The sequence below is a fragment of the Somniosus microcephalus genome, chromosome 21, assembly GCF_052327205.1.
Source record: "Somniosus microcephalus isolate GS21.2 chromosome 21, FLI_Smic_1.0, whole genome shotgun sequence".
NCBI classification, from domain to species: Eukaryota; Metazoa; Chordata; class Chondrichthyes; order Squaliformes; family Somniosidae; genus Somniosus; species Somniosus microcephalus.
In genome coordinates, this window is record NC_141007.1 from 64,720,920 (window position 1) to 64,746,614 (window position 25,695).

At 44.6% G+C, this 25,695-nt stretch overlaps 1 protein-coding gene across 1 annotated transcript in view; it reads left to right on the plus strand.

Annotated features, from left to right (window-relative positions):
* Window positions 1-448: 448 nt before the first annotated feature.
* The window catches only part of tha1 (threonine aldolase 1), a 109,815-nt gene continuing 84,568 nt past the window's right edge, over window positions 449-25,695 (plus strand). The window contains exon 1 of the mRNA XM_085963773.1: window positions 449-662. Coding sequence (XP_085819899.1) covers window positions 449-662 — 214 coding nt within the window. The remainder of the gene's footprint in view (window positions 663-25,695) is intronic.

Genomic DNA, 25,695 nt, shown 5'->3' on the forward strand with positions numbered 1-25,695 from the left:
ATAAGATGTACCTTGTCATGCCAATAAAGCGATTTGAATTGAATTGAATTGATTAGGAGGGGTGGGAGGAAAAAGGGGGAGAGCGAAAGAGACCTCATCTGGAATCCTTCAACATCATGAGGCTCTGGTCATGCACAGAATATTCAAAAAAGCCCCACTAATATTGAACAGTCTACAGATGGGCCAGGCTGACTGGCTTTGACCAGGCTGGCACTCTCTGCCCAAAGCCCCTTGTGTCATTTTAAATGAAGGGACGGTGGACGGGGAGCGGCTCCTGCTCTAACCCGGGGCCCAGGACAGCACTCCCCTCCCGGCTCGGCTCTACCGGCCGCCTCGGGAACTGCCTTCACTCCGCAGACTGCAATAAATCGGGTTAAAGTGCGGGCCCGGCCTCAGTCAGCGTCACAACTACCCGAGCCCGCAGGCCCGAGCTTTCCCTCCGCGGACGATGCGCTTCGTGTTGCTGAGGCGGCTGCAGCCCCGGGCCGGACATCTCCCCGCCCGCCGGTACCACGGAGCCCAGGCCCAGCCGCCCCGGGACCCGGTACGCACCGTCGACCTGCGCAGCGACACCGTCAGCAGGCCGGGCCCGGCGATGAGAGCCGCTATGGCGAATGCCAGGGTCGGGGACGATGCGTACGGGGAGGACCCGACTGTGAATGGTAAGGAAAGGCCGAGCTCCGGGAGGGGCCTTAGTAACCGTGGCAGAGGAGGCAATAGTAACCGGGGCAGAGGGGGCAATGGCAGGTGAAGAGGGGAAACCATAGGTGTGAGAGGGATGTGCAAAGGAGAAACCAGAGGTGGGAGGAACTTTTTTTCCACCAATAACTCCCTGAAATGGCACTGCTAACTAGAGCAGTGCTGGTGACTATTGGATTGCCCTGATAACCAACTGTAGTACAATAACTCACTGATATCCTACTTGTAACTAGGAGTAATCCTATAAAATGTAGTTGGCCATGCATGAGATAAATCTTATATGACCACAGTCCCACACTGTTAATCTAGATCAGTGCTGGTAAAGATCAACCAATATAAGTATATCCCCTGTCCTTGCAAACTACCGCCCCATCTCCAACCTCTCTTTCCTCTCCAAAGTCCTTCAGCGTGTTGTTGCCTCCCAAATCTGTGTCCATCTTTCCCGCAACTCCATCTTTGAACCCCTCCAATCAAATTTCCGCCCTGCCACAGCATTGAAACAGCCCTTATCAAAGTCACAAATGACATCCTATGTGACTGTGGCCGTGGTAAACTTCCTTTTTCATCCTCCTCGACCTGTCTGCAGCCTTTGACATGGTTGACCAAGCCATCCTCCTCCATCGCCTCTCCTCCGTTGTCCAGCTGGGTGGGACTGCCCTCGCCTATCTATCTATCTAGTCATAGCCAGAGAATCACCTGCAATGGCTTTTCTTCCCGCTCCTGCACCTTCCTATTTCTCATCTACATGCTGCCCCTCAGTGACATATCCAAAAGCACATCAGGTTCCACATGCACGCTGACGACACCCAGCTCTACCTCACCACCACCCCTCTCGACCCCTTCACTCTCTCTGATTTTTCATGCTGCTTGTCTGAGATCTAGTATTGGATGAGCAGAAATTTCCTCCAATGAAGTATTACATAGAAACATAGAAGATAGGAGCAGGAGTAGGCCATTCGGCCCTGCTCCGCCATTCAACGAGATCATGGCTGATCATCCAAATCCTAGCACCCAGTCCCTACACCGACAGCCATCCCACCCAAGCCCTATCCCCGTAACCCCATGTATTTAATCCCCCCTAACGCTAAGGGCCAATTTTTATCATGGCCAATCAACCTAACCCGCACATCTTTGGACTGTGGGAGGAAACCGGAGCACCCGGACGAAACCCACGCAAACACGGGGAGAATGTGCAAACTCCACACAGACAGTTTTGGGAAGACCGAAACCATTGTCTTCGGTGCCCGCCACAAACTCCCTATCCACCGACTCCATCCCTCTCCCTGGCCACTGTCTGAGGCTGAACCACACAGTTTGCAACCCTGGTATCCTATTTGACCCTCTAGCTGAGCTTCAGCCCTCCTATTTCTCTCCATCACCAAGACTGCCTACTTCCATCTCCGTAACATCGCTCCTTAAAACCTACCTCTTTGACCAAGTTTTTGGTCACCTGTCCTAATATCTCCTTATGTGACTCGGTGTCAAATTTTGTTTGATAATCTCTCCTGTGAATCGCCTTGGGACATTTTACTATGTTAAAGGCGCCATATAAATGCAAGTTGTTATTTTAAGCACTTAACCTCCGCCACTACAACCCTACAAAGATCTCTGCGCTCCTCCAATTCTGGCCTCTTGCGCATCCCCGATTTTAATCACTCCACTATTGCCGGCTGTGCTTTCAGCTGCCTAGGGCCTGAGCTCTGGAATTCCCTCCCTAAATCTCTCCGCCTCTCTCTCTCTCTCCTCCTTTAAGACGCTCCTTGAAACCTGTGTGGCTTGGTGTTAAATTTTGTTTGCTAATGCTCCTGTGAAGCATCTTGGGACATTTTACTATGTTAAGGACGCTAAATAAATGCAAGTTCTTATTTTAAACACTTAGCAACATGAGCACCATTTACTGTTAAGTGAGGTTGAAGGAAGTTGTGGTTGGATACCTAAAATTTGACTCTGTTGCTCAGTAGAACCTTGTAGAGCGGCTAGCTGTAGGGCAGAGGAAGACAAGTACCTGTACTTGGGTTAGGACTAACCTAATACAACTATTTAAATAAAAGACAACAAATCAGTACCTCAAAAAATGATGGGGGATCATTAAGACTGCATTTAAGATGGTTAATGGCTCCTTTAAGTACAGGATGGTAATACAGAGATAGTCCCCAAATGTTAGTAGCAGTCCCCAAATTAGTAGCAAAAGGAGTTAATGTGTCGTAGACGCGTACAAAAGGGTTTAAGTGGTTACAGTAAGAGGACTTCGAGGTTTTGTTTCCTTAGAAGAGAATCTACAAGTGTATTTTGTGAACTCCGCTTACAGTTTTGTTACAGGGTACTTCCAGGAAAGAACATGGGCACGCTGGGGTAATCTGTACAGTTACACACATGCTGAGAGCATCGCGCTGCTTGGGGTCAGGTTAATTTGATAGATAGTCCCTGAGATCAGTTGGCTGAGGCCCTGACTACATAGTGAAGGCTTTGCAAAATTGGATCGTTCCCCTTTGTGGAGCACTGGCGAGGGCGGGTGGGGGTGGTGGTGGAGAGGGGGCTGTTAGTTGTGACCCCATTCTGACCTCCTTGGGGACAACAGGGTACTGGATGTGATTGTGGGAGGTTTCTGGGACAAATGACCATTCAGGAATGGACTTCAGACTGCCTGGTACTTCTCGAGTTCCAAGCAGAGTCTGAAAATTATACTCTCCCGTTTCGTCCAAGATTGTTGTGGTGAGGTTGCACTTGGCATTGTAGGGAATGGAATCTATTGCAGCCAGCGGTAGCAATTGTTCAAGCCTTAACTGGACCAGCCACATGAATACTGTGGCTACAAGAGCAGGTCAGAGACTGGGTATTCTGTGGCGAGTGTCTCACCTCCTGACTCCCCAAAGCCTTTCCACCACCTACAAGGCACAAATCAGGTGTGTGATGGAATAATCTCTGCTTGTCTGGATGAGTACAGCTCCAACAACACTCAAGAAGCTCGACACCATCCAGGACAAAGCAGCCCGCTTGATTGGCAATCAATCCACCACCTTAAACATTCACTCCCTCCACCACCGGTGTACCGTGGCTGCAGTGTGTACCACCTACAAGATGCACTGCAGCAACTCATCAAAGTTTCTTCGACAGCACCTCGCAAACCCGCAACCTCTACCACCTAGAAGGACAAGGACAGCAGGCGCATGGGAACACCACCACCTCCAAGTTCCCCTCCAAGTCACACACCATCCTGACTTGGAAATATATCGCTGTTTTTTCATTGTTGCTGGGTCAAAATCCTGGAACTCCCTCCCTAACAGCACTGTGGGAGTACCTTCACCACATGGACCACCTTCTCAAGGGCAATTAGGGTTGGGCAATAAATGCTGGCTTTCCCAGCGACGCCCACATCCCAGGAACGAATATAAAAAACCCTGTGTGCTGCAAGCACTTGCTCTCCTGTAGGTAGATCCAACAATTATACCTGTAGGGTGTATGAGGTCCATTATCTTCTGGCCTCCTGTGCAGAATGTTTGAATGTGGGGCATGAGCAGGTCACGTGTAGCTGTGTACCCCTCTGCTACAGTGCTTTCTACATTCATCACCCAGAGGGAGGGAAAAGGCTTCTTGTACGCAGATTTTACAAATTTTATATCTATCTATATCTCCCCTCCCCTCCCATCCCATCCCATCCCATACGTCCCCTGTTTCCAGGGACAGTCTCCGGATGTGGTACTGCGTCCCCGGAAGTGTCCCCAATTCACGAAACTCATCCCCAAATAGACTAGAGCCATATTCATTGGAATATATGCATATCGTACCGTTAGACAGAATCACAGCTTCAGGTCAATGGACTGAACAATGTTACTGTATTATTTATAAACAGTTTCTGAATGCGCCTCAATAGTGTGACGTCACATCCGCGGTAATTATATACACTACAGATGCTATGCATATGTGCAACTGGTAAAAATATAGGCTGCTAAAAGTTGCCCTGCTATGCTGCGCAACCTATATTTTCCGTCCTTGCTACTTTGCTGTGCTTGTGTGTCCCTGGATTCAGTTTAGAAAATATGGTCACCCTATTATAAAACAACCTGCCATCCAACATTCTACAAGCAGTTTTATTGATTGAATTGATTTAAATGTGCGTGCAATGCTTGTCTGTCACACCACAGGTCACCTGTTTGCTTGTAACATTGGCGGATTTGACAAAGTATTGCCAAGGGGCAGTTTCAGGCTTTAACCGTGGTTGTGATTTTTAGCTGCTAACCTGGCCTGTGCCTTTAAGGCTACTACTTTAACTAGGTAAATCCTGGCAATGGACCGCAGCAGTTTATAAGCAGTTACCTGGATTTTCCTATTTAGACCATTTCCCCATACAGAGAACTCACACAGTGGCCTTAAAGGGACAAGCCAGCTAAACATCATGATCGTGCTCGAGACCACTGATTATCAGTGAGCAACACCACAAGTGATCTACTAATAGTTTTAAAAAAAACTCTTGTGGTGGAAACGTGAAATGTGCGTCTTTTTCAGTGCAGAACATTTTATGTGAAACCATAATAAACCTCTTAGCACGGGACAAAAATGACAAGTTTATCAGTAGCTCATGCAGTGGAAGCCTGTATTCTTCACAGAAAGTGAGCACTTCGCAAAGGACAAGTGATAGTGTAACTGCAGAGGGGAGCAGTAAGAGACATCATGGAGAAGGCCATCTTGCACTACGTTGACTTGACACCACAGGGCCCATACCGAGTTTTAAGTGTGTTCAGGGCTTCTTTAAACTTTCTGTCAACTTTATAGATCAAGACAGAACTTATTTAAATGTTTTGAGAAAGGGATTCCTCCCACCTATTTGCTCAAATGCACAGAAAATTTACCAGCTGTGATGAGTATCTGTGCCTGGGTATAAGCACATAGCTGTGCAGATTTGTATTTGCAGTGAAGCAATATAAATAAGTGCCGCCAACTGCAAATCAGTACAGTAACATCTGATCTGAGATTGGTAGCCACTGGCCAACAGTGCCTGAAAAGAGAAGTTATAAATGCTGGGAATCAAACGTAAAACCAGGAAATGCACAGCAGGTCCGTCAGCATTTAAAAACAGAAAGGGCAAAATACTGCGGATGCTGGAAATCCGAAATAACAACCGAAAACGCTGGAAAAAGTCAGCAGGCCAGGGCAGCATCCGTGGAGAGAGAAACAGAGTTAACGTTTCAGGTCGAAGACCTTTCGTCAGAACCCACTTGTGGTGTTGCTCACTGATAATCAGTGGTCTGACGAAAGGCCTTCGACCTGAAATGTTAACTCTGTTTCTCCACGGATGCTGCCCTGGCCTGCTGACTTTTTCCAGCGTTGTCTGTTGTTATTAAGGGCAAGTTAATGTTTTAGATGGGACTCTTTTATCAGAATTACTGAATGATTCTGGGAAGGATCAGGAGCACAACGCTAACCTGACTTTCTTTCACAGGCTCACTAACCTGCCTGTGTGTTTCTGGAATGTTCTGCTCTTTATTTTGGATAAACTACGTGTTGATGAGTAAACCAGATAGGCTGGCTTTTATCCTCCTGCTGTTTTGAATGGGAGGGGTATGGATGCAGTGCCTCTTTTTTGTTTATTCATTCATGTGGGTGTCACTGGCAAGGCCAGCATTTATTGAGAAGCTGGTGGTGAGCCGCCTTACACATCTGAGTAGCCTTGCGAGGCCATTTCAGAGGGCAGTCAACCAAAGAGTCAACCACATTGCTGTGGGTCTGGAGTCACATATAGGCCAGACTGGGTATGGACAGCAGATTTCCTTACCTCAGTGAACATTAGTGGGTTTTCACAACAATCCGATAGTTCCATGGTCACCATTACTGATGCTAGCGTTTTATTCCGGATTTATTTAATTAACTGAATTTAAATTCCTCAGCTGCCGTGGTGGGATTTGAACTCATGTCCCTGGATCATTAGTCCAGGTCACTGGATTGCTAGTCCGGTAACATAAGCACTGTGCTACCGTACCCAAAGTCAAGGTCTGAAACATCCTGCGTGGGCGGTAGGAAAGCTCTGTTGGTGGTAACTACGCACAAACCACCAGAGTTACCACAGAGCTCTAAGAATGCACAGTTTTGCACCTGTGTGTGGTAATCTATTGCCGGGGTAAGATAGCACAGTGAGGTGACAGTTCAGTGGAATTGTGCAAATTAATTAGCAGCCAGCAATGAACACGTTGACCTATGCTTTTTTTTAAATTTGTTCATGGGATGTGGATGTCGCTGGCAAGGCCAGCATTTATTGCCCATCCCTAGTTGCCCTTGAGAAGGTGGTGGTGAGCCGCCTTCTTGAACTGCTGCAGTCCGTGTGGTGAAGGTACTCCCACAGTGCTGTTAGGGAGGGAGTTCCAGGATTTTGACCCAGCGACGTTTAAGCAATAGTGATATATTTCCAAGTCAGGATGGTGTGTGACTTGGAGGGGAACTTGGAGGTGGTGGTGTTCCCACGCGCCCGCTGCCCTTGTCCTTCTAGTTGGAAGAGGTTGCGCGGGTTTGGGAGGTCTGCTGAAGAAGCCTTGACGAGTTGCTGCAGTGCATCTTGTAGATGGTACACACTGCAGCCACGGTGTGCTGGTGGTGGAGGGAGTGAATGTGTGCAGTGAATTGTACACTGCTGGTAGAACAAGGGAAATGGCATCGGGACCCAAACTTAATTAAAAAAGCATTTTATGTTCCGACTTTCTCCCCTCCTTGCTGGAGTATAGTTCCATGGATGCTGGTTTCTCTCAGGTACTTTGCTTTAAGTGTCCATGATTCATGTGCAAGTGCTGGCAGGCTCTTCGACCATGGGAGCGACTGTCGCTTGCCAGGTCCATTGCTTCCCCTTCTCCGTATGCACATGTACAGCATGGTATGCGGGTAGTAATCAGAAAGAAGAACCTAAACAATGTTTTAACCCAGGAGTGCTGAGCTCAATTGCAGCAGTTCTACTGCCACTCCAGCTGAGATCAGATAACTGAACACAGATAAGGAACTGAACCCTGTGAACTTCTTGCTCTGTGTGCTTATTTTAAGAAAAGACATAATGTGCTTCCCTAAACAATTGCCTACAATGCTGGGTGTCATCCACTGTGCTAAGATAGCTGAAATCAGCTACACATCCCAAACTATAGGAGCCTTGTATGAACAACCCATCATCACGTTTCCACTTCTCCCTTTCTCCAACTTCCCTCATTGTCTCCTGAAAGCATAGACTTCAGTACCTCTTGCAATTTGCCGTTATTCATGTGTGATTGTCAACTAGAGGGGCATCACAATTCAGTTTGATTGCACCTTACTCGACATCCACACACTGCGCTTCAACAGGATTAACCTGATAATCAGGACATGAAAACTGGCCATTTTTGTTTCATCTACCCTAAGCCAGGGTCGTTGAGGCTGTCCTGTCCTGTTCCCTAGCTAGGATCAGGTAATTCAGCATGCGCTGCGGTTTCCACCTCTATAATTCAATTGCGCACTGGATCAACTTGCTGAGCAATTGTGAAAGCCCCAGGGTTGTATCTTGCATTGTTGGAGAACTGATGTTTAGAAGGATAACACAGCTGGTGGGTGTGGGGGGGGTGGGAGTGGAAGGCGAATGAAAATAGGAGGACATCACATCATTTGCAGCAAGCTTCTAAGGGTTTCTTTTGCAAAGAGTGAGAGCAACTAAACATCAGTCATGGGAGTCTCGGTGATGGTCACGATGGAGAGTTTTGCTAACACCATGCACAATACGTAAATTTTAAGCCATTTAATGGGTCTGGTTCAAATTTTATTTAAGAGCTTTGGAGACACAAGATAGGAGGGATGTTAAATTGAACAGCAGGTTTAAACCGTAGGATTTAGATTCATGGGCTTATTGAGTTAGATGGAAACAAAGATTTAAAGAATTTATTAGAAGCCAGTATAGCTGAGAAAAGGGCTTAACTGTGTATGTGTGTGGGGTGGGGTGAGGGCATAATGAAAGAAAGAGAAAATGAGAGGGGTTAAAAAAAATTTCAGCAAAGAAAAGGAAAGCTGAGCTGAAGAGTGGGACCTGGTCTTACGAATGGAGGAGTGTAGGCAGCTGCTGGAAGTTGTGTGACAGCAAATTAGGCACGAGTCTCCCTCCGTGTGGTGAAGACCCTGGTTCCATTTTGCGTCTTGGCATAACAACAATATGGAAAAAAAAAATGTATTCGCTTATGGGATCTGGGCGTTGCTGGCAAGACCAGCATTTATTGCCCATCCCTACATCTGTAAATGTTCCCTGGTGCAGAGGTTGTGAGCCTTTCTCCAGATGTTCCCTGGTGCAGGGGTTGCACGCCTATCTCCAGATGTTCCCTGGTGCAGTGTGTCAGAATATTCAGTAGCACACAGAATATATGGTGAAGACCTGTGGGCCATGTTTTCCATCCCATAAGTGAGCTAGCCAATTACTCGCAAAGAAGTAAACCATCTCTTAGATACAAATTATATCCCATAAGTCTTTATGAGGTAGTTTATTCTTGTCATGTCAAAAATTGATCTGTTCAAGAAGTAGATAGAAGTTAAAAGTAAATATCGGTTTTAACCCTTACAGTGCTGTAAATGCGTTTTCTCAGCAAGCAGCCGTATAGAGCTACGATAGATTGGCATTACAACAACTGGTAAGTTTAACAGAATCTGGCAACTTGCAATTTACCTGAAGCTATCGATTAAGTTATAGCCTTGTAGCACACTTCAGACCGGTATATCATTGTAGTATAAAAATATAATACATTTTTCTTGTATTCTAGTTCTATGGTGTGTTTGTAACCCAGTAATGGTCATTATTTGTTTGTAAAAGTACGTATGTATATATATTTTTTTTCCATCACATGATAATGTCCATATTGTGGTCCAGAAATCATAGCTGTAGCAACCATATTTTCACGACTTGTATCATTTTGATGATTATATAACTGCTGTGCCTATCGTGTGGTGTTTTAAAAAAGAAAGACTTGCATTTATAGAGCGCCTTTCACGACCACCGGACGTCCCAAAGCGCTTTACAGCCAATGAAGTACTTTTTGAAGCATGGTCACTGTTGTAACGTGGGAAATGTGGCAGCCAATTTACGCACAGCAAGCTCCCACAAACAGCAATGTGATAATGACCAGGTAATCTGTTTTAGTGATGTTGATTGAGGGATAAATATTGGCCAGGACACCGGGGATAACCCCCCTGCACTTCTTTGAAATAGTGCCATAGGATCTTTTACATCCACCTGAGAGAGCAGACTGGGCCTCGGTTTAATATCTCATGCAAAAGACGGCACCTCCGACAGTGCAGCACTCCCTCAATACTGGAGTGTCAGCCTAGATTTTTGTGCTCAAGTCTTTGGAGTGGGCCTTGAACCTTCTGACTTGGAGGCAGGAGTACTACCAACTGAACCACTGCTGACACAGGTAGGATAAGAACAACAGTGCTCGAGTTTACTGTCTGTGTTACAGAAGTTGCACTGACCTTGGTGTTTAGCAGAATAGGATCATCCAGCTGAGCCATGGCTGACAATGCAACTTAAGTGCAAAATTAGAAAATTAAAGAAAACAATGATAGTTTTAATCTGAGGTAGTGAGAATCCAGGGTAGGGTTTGAAGGATAAAAAGAGCTGGGGATTAAATCTAATTAAGTAATTTCCTATCCAAAAATAGAAATCCCTGAGTTCATCCCTTTTAATAACACTATGAAGATCCTTTCTCACAGGAGTATAATGTATTTTGCTTTGGGCATGATGAGGAATACGTTGTCTTGTAGTGATGTGTGGAGTCATTTTAACAAAGTGTTTTGCAAAAGATTTCTCTTGTAACCAATCAGAGTAAGATCTGCAGCTGCCCTCCTATGGAAATTCAGTACCTTTAAACATAGAAAAATATTTTCCACTGTTCTGTGTATTCAGCTTTCACAGCTTGTAGCTAACATTATTTGGTTTTCCTGTTCTATTTTGGTATTTCTAACAATACTTGTAATGAAATGTATTTTTTTGCACTTCTTCATGCAGATGTGCTCTAAGCACCTCCACCCCCTCAGCTTTGGTTACTTGAAGCACAAAGTACTGATGCTATCAGTTTTCCATAAATCGTGAGCTCTTCAGTTTTTTCCACACAATCTTGTTCTCATGAGCGTGTTTCTATTTACAGGTACATGCATTGTGTAAACCATCTGTCAGCATTGTTGAGAGGTTTGCCTTTGTGGGCCACTTAGGCACGCACCATGGAGTCTCGCAGACTACATTACCAAGATTAACTGGATGTTCCCGGTACTTTGAATACATATCAAGTAGTGGCGAGTAACAGTACAAGTTTAGCGTTGTTGAGAAGCGGTTTCAACTTTGCACCAACACCAAACTTGTGGAGTGTAAATTGTTAATGTCCAGAGTGAGACCACCTCCAGGGCTCTCACTTAGATCAGGCCCTGACTCTGGATTCAGGCTGCATTTGCACTATAACTGCAGCATTGGTGTAAAGCAAAACTGCTTCTCACCAGCACTGCAGTTACCGTGTGAATGCACCCTTACAGATTTCAGTGTTCTGATTTAGAATTAATTCACCACTGAGGAAATTGCCCTAAGATAACAATTCTTGCTAAACCTCCAGGCCCACAAAATTCCAATAGAATAAACAAGTGAGTAAGAAATGCAAGCACAAATAGAACTTGAGTTGCGTAGGCTTCATGGGTTGCATATGTCTATGGGCTATAATTTGAATTTGGAGACGATGGTAGTGATTTTCTATATCAAAAAGTTAAAAATGCATTTAGTTTAGTGACATATTCAATTAAGTTTTGTCTTTGTCATTCTGCCAGTGTTATTGAACAGCGCTGGACATTTACAGAATATGTAATTTTTTAAAGATGCTTCTATGGGTAACGCACAGTTATTATGCATAGAACCTTAGAAAGGACAGCATACAGAGGAGGCCTTTGGGTCTTTCGCAGTCCTAGGTCTTCACCTAGAGCTATCTACTCTTAGTCCTGTTTCCCTGCCCTTTGCCCAGTACTCAAAAGTTAATTCGTTTGTGCAGCATATTTAATTCTTACTGCTGCACAGGGTGCCAAAACTTTTACATGGTTACAAAAATGTGAAAAATCCTTTGAAACTACTTTTTAATTTAATGTTGGATAAAATTGCTAAGCGATGTGTTCATTTTGCAATCAACAAAAGGGAGAAGTTGGAAAGAATTTCCAAGAAACCTAATTTTTATATGATTCATGGCTTCAGTAACCCGGTTTCAGCCTGTTCGGTTTTTATTAGGAATTTGTACTGTGCCAATTGCATGAAGGTGTGCAGGTTATAGGTGGTGTGAGTGACGGGCAGCATTGGATTTCTTCCAGGAACTCGAGAGTTCCATGTACAAATCAGTCTAGATTAATGGAGTGTAACAACATGAGAAACCTTTGCTGCAATTTCAAAACTGAGATTGATAGGTTTTTGTTAGGCATTGGTATTGAGGATTACAGAACCAAAGTGGGTAGATGGAGTTGGGGTATAGATTAGCCATCATCTAATTGAATGGCGGAACAGGCTCGAGGGCTAAATGGCCTACTCCTGTTCCTATGTTAAAACCTGGTGCCAACGTTGATGCAACTTTGAAACCTTGTGCCATGCATTTCAAAACTGTTTCTTTTTATTTCCCACCTCCTCCTCTTATCCTCATTTTTACTTTAACATGACTTTTATTTTTAACAAATATACGCTATGTCAACTGTTCTGTAATTATTTATTTTTCTAAATGGGCTGCAATTGTTTTTCAATCAATTGATGCCCAGGAGTGTAAAGTTTGGACTGACTGTGACACGACCACATCAGCTTTTGATGTCTGTTCTGAATTGTCATAAATCACTACCACTCCTCAAGTTATTTTGTTTGTCCCCATTTAATGTTCCAATAAGATGCTGTGGTGACATCCTGCTGTGGCTCATGCTTCCAACCTATTTGGAGTTTTCAGTACATTAACTGATGAAATCGATGCTTTCTGTTGATGGTACATAGGATTTAGCAGTCTGTTTAAACCTTTGCTGGAATTTCCAAAAACGGCAGTAACATCATCCGAATATGCGTTAATGTTCAGACCACCATTTATGTGTGGCGGCAGATCGCAACAAAAATGGCAGTTAGTTAGAAAATGATTCCCAGTGCTTCTGGAAGACTTTTAGGTACCATTCAACTTGGCTGCAGCAAACTTAGTTCATTAAAAGTGATTAAATAATGCTAGGCTCAGTATTACAAGCAAGTTACTCTCCACTTGCCTGGATGAGTGCAACTCCAACAACACTCAAGAAGCTCGACACCATCCATCAGCCCACTTGATTGGTACCCCATCCACCACCTTAAACATTCACTCCCTCCACCACCGGCGCACCGTGGCTGCAGTGTGTACCATCTACAAGATGCACTGCAACAACTTGCCAAGGCTTCGGCAGCACCTCCCAAACCTGCGACCTCTTCCACCTAGAAGGACAAGGGCAGCAGGCACATGGGAACACCACCACCTCCAAATTCCCCTCCAAGTTACACACCATCCTGACTTGGAAGTATATCGCCGATCCTTCACCGTCACTGGGTCAAAATCCTGGAACTCCCTCCCTAACAGCACTGTGGGCGCACCTTCACCACACGGACTGCAGCGGTTCAAGAAGGCAGCTCACCACCACCTTCTCGAGGGCAACTAGAGATGGGCAATAAAATGCTGGCATTGCCAGCGATGCCCACACCCCATGAACAAATTTTTTTTAAAGTTGCACCTGTAATATAAAAAAGGGGAATTTTTTTTATTTTAATTACTTTTTAAAGGGCTTAACCCTTTAAAGGGCCAGTCAAATTCATGCATTTTTTTTTAAGTGTCAGGCCTTGACACAATCCAAACAATTCAGTACAATACAGCAGAACCTCAAAGACATGTTGAAAACTTTAAATCTGAGAGGTAAGCATATAACCAATGATCCCTCTAATTTTTTTGGGGGGTCCACGGCCCCTTTAACAGGCTACGCGGCCCATTCAAATTTCTCCGCATGTGCGGCTGCGCGGGACCTCCAGACCGCCGCGGGCTTAACGGGAACATTGCATATGACTCTTTTTTCATAGAACTGAGACTGCCAATTTTCCGGTGACTAAATAATAATGCAGTCTTTAATTGTTTAAGTACTGTGGAGACTTTGACCCACTCAGCACACTCTGATTGCTGAGACTACAAAAGGCTTCCAGGTTTTAAATGCGATTCTTGCATTTGTGATGTGCCCACACCAGTCTTTAGAATCTGGACTAATTAGATGTAGAGAAGATGTTTCCACTTGTGGGGGAATCCAAAACTAGGGGTCATAAATATAAGACCGTCACTAATAAATCCAATAGGGAATTCAGGAGAAACCTCTTTACCCAGAGAGTGGTTAGAGCGTGGAACTCGCTACCACAAGGAGTAGTAGAGGGGCATAGCACAGATGCATTTAAGGGGAAGCTAGATAAGTACATGAGGGAGAAAGGAATGGAAGGATATGCAGATGGGGTGAGATGAGAAGGGGCTCATGTGGATCATAAATACTGGCATAGACTAGTTGAGCCGAATGGCCTGGTGTTCTGTGCTGTAAATTCTATGTAAAAACTGGAAACACAAAACAGGCCCATTAGCCTCTATTGGGCTTACACACTCCTGGTAGGGGGAGGGGTGGTAAAATCAGCCTAGGATCCTGCGCCTGATTGCTGTTCGTACTGACGGGACACCTGCAGAAATCAAATTGTTAGATCGGGTAATTAATTTCAGTGGACCACACTGATCTGAGGTCAACACACTAAAATAAAAGTTTGCGAATCCGGTGGTAAGTTTTAAATAGTCGATTTATTGCATCACTTGATTTACACTGTTTGACTTCCTTCATCCGACTAACATCATATTCAAAATGGCTGGTTTTTATACAGCAGCAGATGTACCCACCCCCTTTATTACCATTGGCTCAGCAGCATGCATGCAGAGCTATGGTTGGTTCAACTACATCACACTGATTGGATCTCTAATACATCAATCATTCCTTTGTTCTCTAGTTAAGCAGAATCATCACTTTCAGTCTTAAGCTAAGATCAGCACTTTCACAGTTTAAGCTAAATCAGCATTTTCATTGTTCTCAGTTTTTAAGTCAGCCGATGTGACGTTACCAGCTGTGATTGGATCTGATACATCACACCATCCTTTGGCATGTGGTCAGCTTAAGCATAATCTGATTTCTTTAAATCATTAGATTTTAATCATATTAAAATCTATGTTCTTAAAATATATATATATATATATATATATATATTCCCTAACACTCCTCCCTTTGATTCTTTCAAAAATTGAATCATAAAAATAAAGAGTCAGATTAAAAATATAATCAATCATTGCTGTGTTTTGCCACTGTCCGGATCAGTGGCTTTTGCACAAATTTACATCAACCAGGATTTTATGTGGCCACAGTAAAAGCCTGGTTTTAATAAGTTAATTGATTTCATGATCTTAAATTAATTAGTGCATCTTAAAAAGTGGGAGGAGCTTCCCTCAGCTTATGGCTTTGAAAAATACATTCAGGTAAAAATTAAAAAGTAAAAAGGTACAAAACAATCTAGCAACTAAATATAACATGCCCCTTTAAGATGTAAAAACGGTCTGCGGCGACCTGCAAGGCGTCTTGGCCGCGGGGCAGCAGCCGCCTGGTGGCAAACACATTTAATCAACAGAAACACACAATTTGATCCCCATCCTATTGTACAAGGCCTCCCTCTTATCTTTCTGAGGAGTGTTTTGTCAAGATTCTTCAATGGCATTTTATGGCTTCGTGGCTCCTTGTTATCTAGCAGGTGCTATCCTCCCTGTTTCCTTGCATTTTACCATTCCCTTATCATTTCTATATTTGTCTTTTGATGCTTGATATTCGACCTTGCTGGCATATATGCTATCTTTTTCCGCTTGCCTGTTGTCAGTCCCTGGTCTAAGAATTAAAACCCATCTTTGAATCTAACAGCTATTTCTTACAATTCCCTTCTTTGAGAAGGAAATATCCTTATTGATTTCTCACAATTGGCTCTTGACTAATCTAGCTAGCTCTTATTGCACTCTCAACTTGGGCGTTAGTTAGTAGGGAGTCTTAAAGATTTCTCCCTTCCTTACAGTCCATTCCTTTGAGGGGGAGGAGCAACCTCTGACCCCTTACTCAAATTCAATTCACTGTTCCGGTGTTCCAATTCTGCCCCGCCTGGGTAATCCTCTGTTTCTTCTATCTTTCCTGATGTTACCCCGCCTGGGGTCTCCTCTACATTACTTCGGATCTTCTCTTTCGGTGTGCTCAATTAATTTGTTAGTGCTTGTCAGTCATGGGCATGAGTACCCAATTGGCTTATGTATCAAAGTCTTACTACACACGTTACATATATCAAATACACGATTATTACAAGTTGGATAGCTACCAGAGCATGTGAAATAATACGAACCTAAGGGTGTGCTGATGTATTAAGCCCAATATCCCACCAATGTGAGTTGTCCCCTATGCTGTCAATTTCAATATCTATTCTCGTGTTGTCTTGCTCCAAAACATAAAAATGCTTTAGGGAGGAGTTCAGTCACATCATGAGCTCACTGAAACCCACAAACAACAGGGGAATGTCGTATCCGAGTATCCGAATTGTGCCACATAATTGTGTAGCTCATACTTAAAAACATGTTGATTGATGGGACAGGTCCTGTTAGACCCGTAAAGCATGGTAATTGCAGTAGTAGTGACACAGGAGACACCACTAAAATCACCTCATACTGGATTCGTACTGGTTTTTCCCACGCTCTGTTCCCTACAAAACACAATTATTACAGTCACAGTTAAATTCAGTCTTACAATCATTTCAAGCGACATTACAGTTTAAAATCTAATCAACATATCATGGATTTAAAAGATTCTCCAGATCTCTTTTACTCGTATCCATCTTGTGGATAATTCTTACTAAACATGATTTCTCCTTGGCCCTCAATTGTCCCAATCCAGATTCCATGTAACTCTCCGCTTCAACTTCAATTTCAATCCCTCTAACAGGTACCAGTGTGTTTAAATCTATTCTGATTGTTTCATCAATTAGATAGTTTCTCGATGGAGTATGTGTCAATGCTTTAAAAGTTGTCTCGCTCTCCTGAGCCACATTAACCATTTCATGTTTTGCTGTTGTCAAGTAACTGAGCATGTCTGAGACCCGTTCTTCAGTGTAAACTCACCATACATTCCTGGATGGTAATTACTTCATACGTAACAAATCACATTTGCACACTCATACCGGTATCTCACTATCATGTCACCCATGCCATCCGATACAAGCCTTTCTCGGGCTTTCAGGTATCTTATCGAAAGATTGTAGTCGTCTAATGGCTGAATACTTCTTCAAGGTCTTACTTGCTGCTATTTAAGCTTTGACCCGAGCTCTTGGCCCTCTGCCTGTAATCTGGCCACTTCAGCCTGCTTGATTTCAAGCTGATTTTTAGCAGTAACTAGCTCTACATTAATCTCTTCCATTTCTTTCTCCTGAAGTGCTCTTTCCTGTAGTTGAGCTTTCACTAATGCAGATTTCTCTGCTATTAAGCTCTCTAAAAGCATAATCTGTTGCTTAAAGTTATTCTCAAGATTCAACTTTTCTTTTTCCACGGTCTCTATTGTTGCCTGACTTTTCTCAATGTTTTCCGAAAACTGCTTTAACCTGTCAACTTTTTCAAGTAAAGCATCTTCCTTCTCAGCTAGAAGGGAGGCAAGAGAATTTTCATTCTGCTTTGACTTCATTAATTAGTTTACAAGATAACTTCCATTTATCAAATCATAATTTTCCTTCTATCACTGTGGGGAAATATTAACTTAAAATTAAGAAACTTAAATTTAATAATGTCCCATATCTTTAAATTTCATACTAAAGTTGTTGCTTGGTGAACTTAAACAGCTGTCAGTGGAAAGGATTAACTCCTTTGCAGGTTTTTAAGAAGGTGGAGTAAAACATTATCCGGCGTAATTGCGTCACTTCACGTAAATTAAAAAAAACTTTCCTGATCGAAAAAGACAGTTGTGTTTTCACACTTAGACGAACAGAATAGATAAAACAAAACAGCACATTCTTGCAGAAAACAGTAAATTACGTCATATTTCTTATTGTCCTTTCTTCAAATGTCTTTCCAAAATACTGTAAAAACATAACTGGAGAAAAATTAGTTTTTCACATTTAAACAAATCAAATCAAACTGCTTTAGAAGATTTCACCATAGCAACCGGGACTCCAAGGTTAAATCTTAGACTGAAACTTAATGTAACATTGTACAGTTTGCACTGCAAGTACAAAAATCTATCGCAATCTTTTGTTAAGCAAACTTTTTGTTGCTCTTCTCAGTTTTTACACACCAGCTTAACTTAAATTATTTCAAAGGTTTTTTTTTTCAATTCTTGGGGCACAATCTTATTCGCACATTCTTAAAATTTCAAAATCCAAGACCAGACAAAAGATTTAAACGCTTTTAACACAGAGAAGTGGGTGGAGCTAAAACACACATAACAGAATCTTTCTTTTAAAGAACATCTAATCAGACAAAAGAAATACTGTAACTTCTTAAACATTCATAGTCATTTTTCAAGGTTCCTTTCACTCAGCAAATCTTGTGTTTTATTTGTCTCAGCACAGATGTTAATAACTTCCATGTCAGTAAAACTTTAAGTTTCTCTTTTTTTTCCCCTCTTTTTCCATCGGTGTCTCAGCATTTCCTGGCTTTCCAAATCCCTGTTTTTTTTCTTCCTTTGCTGAGTTTTCAGATTGGTTAGCCTGCAAATTAGCTCTTTTTCCTTCTTTATCTCTCCTGTGTTCAGCCCTGAGTGTTCCAACCAGTTAGTTTTAAATCGCCCGTCGTACTCTAACACTTCCTCCGTCCCTTTCTGTTGACAGGCTATGATCTTTCCCCAATTGAAAAAAAACATTGAGAAAAGTCAGGCAACAATAGAGACCGTGGAAAAAGAAAAGTTGAATCTTGAGAATAACTTTAAGCAACAGATTATGCTTTTAGAGAGCCTAATAGCTGAGAAAACCGCATTAGTGAAAGCTCAACTACATGAAATGGTTAATGTGGCTCAGGAGAGCGAGACAACCTTTAAAGCATTGACACATACTCCATCGAGAAACTATCTAATTGATGAAACAATCAGAATAGATTTAAACACACTGGTACCTGTTAGAGGGATTGAAATTGAAGTTGAAGCGGAGAGTTACATGGAATCTGGATTGGGACAATTGAGGGCCAAGGAGAAATCATGTTTAGTAAGAATTATCCACAAGATGGATACGAGTAAAAGAGATCTGGAGAATCTTTTAAATCCATGATATGTTGATTAGATTTTAAACTGTAATGTCGCTTGAAATGATTGTAAGACTGAATTTAACTGTGACTGTAATAATTGTGTTTTGTAGGTAATAGAGTGTGGGAAAAACCAGTACGAATCCAGTATGAGGTGATTTTGGTGGTGCCTCCTGTGTCACTACTACTGCAATTACCATGCTTTACGGGTCTAACAGGACCTGTCCCATCAACCAACATGTTTTTAAGTATGAGCTACACAATTATGTGGCACAATTCGGATACTCAGATACAACACAGGTGGACACAAGTTTGGGCTTGGCTGTGATGCCCTACTCAGTGGAATAACCTGCGTTGATACTCATTTAGGCTGCCGCATAAAGAATAGCCACTTGGCAAGTATTCAGAGATTGGTGCCCATGGAACTGCCTGCAGCAGAGGAGATGGGGGGGAAAATTGACTGAAAAAAAGTGGGGGGGAATGAAATTGTCTCCTGTTCGAGAAGGAAGACTTCTTTGTAGGGCAGAACTCAAGTTGTATGTCTGCGCAGCAGTTTAGGAAAAGGGTGCGGGGGGGGAGAAGTTATGTAAGGAAAACTCTGCTCATCCCCTGCCCCTCCCGACTTTCTCTCTCACCACCCCCACCCAAATCTGGCCTGTGTGTTGTATCTGAGCCAGGTGGTTAGTGCTCTTTATCTGCTGGACACACAGTCTCAGAGGTTAACACATCTGAATCTTCAATGAAAGTGTTTTTATATGCAAATAATGAGCTTACCACTGCCAGTAGAAAATAATTCTGGTGGTAACAATTGTCCTCAAGCAGTAAACCTATATTGACCACCAAATAGAAAATCCCGGTTATGGCTGTCTACAATCTCTTCAGGGTTTGCTGTTTTTTTTTCCCTCATTCTTCACTCTGCTCCTCAGTACTATGTTAGTAATTTCAGACTGATTTTAAGATAAGTTTTGAATTCTCTGGAGTACAGCTGCGTTTTATCACTCAAAACGATACTAATGAGGACTTTCACTTACCACTCAAACTGCAGGTTTATATCTTGAGCAGGCTATTAATAACCACTGGCATTTAGACAGCGCATTCGATGTAGCAAAAAGCCCCAAGGTGCTTCACAGAAATACAAGGGTAAAAAAGAAACACCAAGCCCAAGTAGGAGGGATGGCCAAAAGCAGTCTCGAAGAGGTGAGTTATAAGGAGGGCCTTAAAGGACAAGAGAGAAGTGGAGGCGTAGAGTGAGGGAATTCATGAGTGGGGCTGAGGCAGTTCAATCCGTAAAAAGAAAGACAGACTTGCATTTCTATGGCGCCTTTCACGACCACCGGACGTCTCAAAGTGCTTTACAGCCTATGAAGTATTTTTGAAGTGGAGCCACTGTTGTAATGTGGGAAACGCGGCAGCCAATTTGCGCACAGCAAGCTCCCACAAACAGCAATGTGATAATGGCCAGATCATCTGTTTTAGTGATGCTAGTTGAGGAATATATATTGGCCCAGGACACCGGGGATAACTCCCCTGCTCTTCTTCGAAGATGTGCCATGGGATCTTTTACGTCCACCTGAGAGAGCAGACGGGGCCTCGGTTTAACGTCTCATCTGAAAGATGACACCTTCCAACAGTGCAGCACTCCCTCAGCACTGCAGTGGAGTGTCAGCCTAGCTTTATGTGCTCAAATCCCTGGAGTAGGACTTGAACCCACAACCTTCTGACTCAGAGACGAGTGTGCTACCAACTGAGCGACAGCTGACACTGGCCATGGCTGATAATAGTGGAGCGAAGATAGAAGGGATGCACAAAGGGCCAGAGAGGAATTATTTTCTGCTGCCAGTGGTAAGCCCATTATTTGCATATAAATAATATTCATTGAAGATTCAATTGTGTTAACCTCTGAAACTGTGGGTGCAATCTTGCCAACCTTGGGGAGGTGGGACTGCCGGGAAAATGGCAGAATTTGGGGGCGGGTGCTTAACGGGCAGAAAATAGGATTATCCCCTTTTTGCCCTCACAAATGCGGGCTTCCCGAAGGCTCCGAAACCTGCCAGGTCAGCAAGGCAAGTAAGGGGTCTGTAGGGGTCCAAAAGTGTGCTGTGAAGGTAAGTGATGGGTGCAAGTGTAGAGAGGTGAGTATCTGAGGTAAGTGCAAAGTGTTAGAAAATGTTTACTTACCTTTGTTTCTTCCTGCAGGCTTCAGTCGGTGTGTATGCGGAGAGTCTCTGACCTCTGCGTTGGAGATGACAGATGGCCGTTGCATTCTCCAATGCAACAACCATCTAATTTCTGCAAAAGAAAGAAGTTTGATGAGGTCTTGAATTCTTGAAACTACAGAGAATGTCACTGCTTGACAGCTTCACAGAGCTGTCAAATGATGACAGTTCTGACAGATGAAACGTCATACGTTGACGTCCTTGCAACCGGCTTTCCCTTAATTGGCCTGCTAAGCCCGCCCAGCGGGCTTAACAAGGTCAATCAAGGGAAAATTGTGTGGGTTGGCCAGAAGTTGATGGAGGCGGAACTGAAACTCGACAAGTGGGAGTCCCGCCTCCAAAAGTTCCCCATTGAGAAAATCACCCCCCATGTGTCCAGCAGATAAAGAGCACTAACCACCTCGCTCAGATATAACACACACACCAGATTTGGGTGGGGGTGGTGAGAGAGAAAGTCAGGCGGGAGGAGCAGAGTTTCCTTAAATAACTCCACTCACCCCCCACCCCCTTTTCCTAAACCACTGAGAAAGGGTTACAGAGGGGTGAGGCCAGGTAGGGATTTAAACATGAGGATGAGAACTTTAAATTTGAGGCGTTGGGTAACTTAGAGCCAATGTAGGCCAGCAAGGACAGGGGTGAGGCCAGCGAGACTCGGTGCAGGATAGGATACGGGCAGCAGAGTTTTGGATTAGCTGAGGTTTACAGACGGTGGAGGATTGGAGGCCGACTAGGAGAGCACTGGAGCAATCCAGTCTGACGGTGACGGAGGCATGGATGAAGGTTTCAGCAGCAAATCGGCTGAGAAAGGTGGAGACAGGCAATAATACGGAGGTGGAAGTAGTAGATCTTGGTGATGAAGAGGGTATGGAATCAGATCCTCCGCTCAGGATCAGATAGTTGCTTGAACCTGAGCCAGTGTCCACGTAGGGAGATGGACTCGGTGGCGAGCGTACGAAATTTGAGGCACGGCTGAAGACCACGGGTCCACTGCATCTGTGCTGTCAGAGTGCTTGCCTGACATGTAGTCTTTGATGAGCCACAATTTCCTCCAGCTAAACATTGGGAAGGCTGAAGCCATCGTCCTTGGCTCCCTTCACAAACTACTTTTTCCAATGACTGCATTTTTCACCCCAGCTACTGAACCAGACTGTTCGCAACCAAGGCTTCCTATTTGACCCTAAACTTCTAACCACATATCCTCTATATCACAAAGACTGCTTACTTTCGCCTCAATAACATCACCCACTTTAGGGAACAGCAGCGTAGTGGTAATGTCACTGGACAAGTAATCCAGAGACCTGGACGTGAGTTCAAATCCCACCACGGCAGCTGGGGAATTTAAATTCAGTTAATTAAATAAATCTGGATTAAAAAGCTAGTCTCGGTAATGGTAACCATGAAACTATCGGATTGTCGTAAAAACCCATCTGGTTCACTAATGTCCTTTAGGGAAGGAAATCAGCCGTCCTTAACTGGTCTGGCCGATATGTGACTCCAGACCCACAGCAATGTGGTTGACTCTTAACTGCCCTCTGAAATGGCCTAGCAAGTCACTCAGTTGTAACAAACCGCTACGAAACATAATAAGAATGAAACCGAATGGACCACCCAGCATTGACCTCGGCACCGGCTACGGACACGGCAACGGCACACCCAGCCCAGTCAATCCTGCAAAGTCCTTCTCACCAACATCTGGGGACTTGTGCCAAAATTGGGAGAGCTGTCCCACAGACTAGTCAAGCAACAGCCTGACATAGTCATACTCACAGAATCATACCTTTCAGCCAATGTCCCAAACTCCTCCCATCACCATCCCTGGGTATGTCCTGTCCCACCGGCAGGACAGACCCACCAGGGGTGGTGGCACAGTGGTATACAGTCGGAAAGGAGTGGCCCTGGGAGTCCTCAACATTGACTCCGGACCCCATGAAGTCTCATGGCTTCAGGTCAAGCATGGGCAAGGAAACCTCCTGCTGATTACCACCTACTGCCCTCCCTCAGCTGATCAATCAGTACTGCTCCATGTTGAACACCACTTGGAAGAAGCACTGAGAGTAGCAAGGGCACAGAATGTACTCTGGGTGGGGGACTTCAATGTCCATCACCAAGAGTGGCTCGGTAGCACCGCTACTGATGGAGCTGGCCGAGTCTGGAAGGACATAGCTGCCAGTCTGGGCCTGCGACAGGTGGTGAGCGAACCAACACAAGGGGAAAAACCTACTTGACCTCATCCTCGCCACTCTACCTGTCGCAGATGCATCTGTCCATGACAGCATTGGTAGCAGTGACCACCGCTCAGTCCTTGTGGAGACGAAGTTCCGTCTTCACACTGAGGACACCCTCCATCGTGTTGTGTGGCACTACCACCGTGCTAAATGGGATAGATTCAGAACAGATCTAGCAGCTCAAAACTAGGCATCCATGAGGTGCTGTGGGCCATCAGCCGCAGCAGAATTGTATTCCACCACAATCTGTAACCTCATGGCCCGGCATATCCCTCACTCTACCATTACCACCAAGCCAGGGGACCAACTCTGGTTCAATAAGGAGTGTAGAAGAGCATGCCAGGAGCAGCACCAGGCATACCTAAAAATGTGGTGCCAACCTGGGGAAGCTGCAACACAGGACTACATGCATGCTAAAAAGCGGAAGCAGCATGCTATAGATCGGGCTAAGCGATCCCACAATCAACAGATCAGATCAAAGCTCTGCAGTCCTGCCACATCCAGTCGTGAATGGTGGTGGACCATTAAACAACTAACGGGAGGAGGAGGCTCCATGAATATCACCATCCTCAATGATGGTGGAGCCCAGCACGTGAGTGCAAAAGACAGGACTGAAGCATTTGCAACCATCTTCAGCCAGAAGTGCCGAGTGGATGATCCATATGGACCTACTCCTGAGGTCCCCACCATCACAGAAGCCAGTCTTCAGCCAATTCGATTTACTCTGATATCAAGAAATGGCTGAGCGCACTGGATACAGCAAAGGCTATGGGCCTCGACAACATCCCGGCTATTGTGCTGAAGACTTGTGCTCCAGAACTAGCTGCGCCTCTAGCCAAGCTGTTCCAGTACAGCTACAACACTGGCATCTATCTGACAATGTGGAAAACTGCCCAGGTATGTCCTGTCCACAAAAAGCAGAACAAATCCAACCCGGCCAATGACCGCCCCATCAGTCTACTCTTAAATCATCAGTAAAGTGATGGAAGGTGTCATCAACAGTGCTATCAAGCGGCAGTTACTCACCAATAGCCTGCTCACTGATGCCCAGTTTGGGTTCTGCCAGGACCACACTGCTCCCGACCTCATTACAGCCTTGGTCCACACATGGACAAAGGAGCTGAATTCCAGAGGTGAGCTGAGAGTGACTGCCCTTGACATCAAGGCAGCATTTGACCAAGTGTGGCATCAAGGAGCCCTAGTAAAACTGAAGTCAATGGGAATCTGGGAAAACGCTCCACTGGCTGGAGTCATACCTAGCACAAACTAAGATGGTTGTGGTGATTGACGATCAGTCATCACATCCCCAAGACATCGCTGCATGTGTTTCTCAGGGCAGTGTCCTAGGCACAACCATCTTCAGCTGCTTCATCAATGACCTTCCCTCCAACATAAGCTCAGAAATGGGGATGTTCGCTGATGATTGCACAGTGATCAGTGCCATTCACAACTCCTCCGATAATGAAGCAGTCCATGTCCGCATGCAACAAGACCTGGACGATGTTCAGGCTTGGGCTGATAAGTGTCAAGTAACATTCACGCCACACAAGTGCCAAGCAATGACTATCTCCAACAAGCGAGAGTCTAACTACCTCCCCTTGACATTCAACGGCATTACCATCGCCGAATCCCCTACCTTCAACATCCTGGAGGTCACCATTGACCAGAAACTTAGCTGGACCAGCCACATAAATACTGTGGTAACAAGAGCAGTTCAGAGGCTAGGTATTCTGCACCTCCTGACTCCCCAAAACCTTTCCACCATCTATAAGGCACAAGTAAGGAGTGTGATGGAATACTCTCCACTTGCCTGGATGAGTGCAGCTGCAACAACACTCAAGAAGCTCGACACCATCCAGGACAAAGCAGCCTGTTTGATTAGCACCCCATCCGCCACCTTAAACATTCACTCCCTCCACCACCGGTATACCGTGGCTGCAGTGTGTACCTTCTACAAGATGCACTGCAGCAACTCACCAAGGTTTCTTCGGCAGCACCTCCCAAACCCACGACCTCTTCCACCTAGATGGACAAGGGCAGCAAGCATATGGGAACACCACCACCTCCAAGTTCCCCTCCAAGTCGCACACTGTCCTGACTTAGAAGTATATCGCCGTTCCTTCATTGTCGCTGGGTCAAAATCCTGGAACTCCCTCCCTAACAGCACTATGGGAGTACCTTCACCACACGGACTGCAGCGGTTCAAGAAGGCGGCGCACGACCGCCTTCTCAAGGGCAACTAGG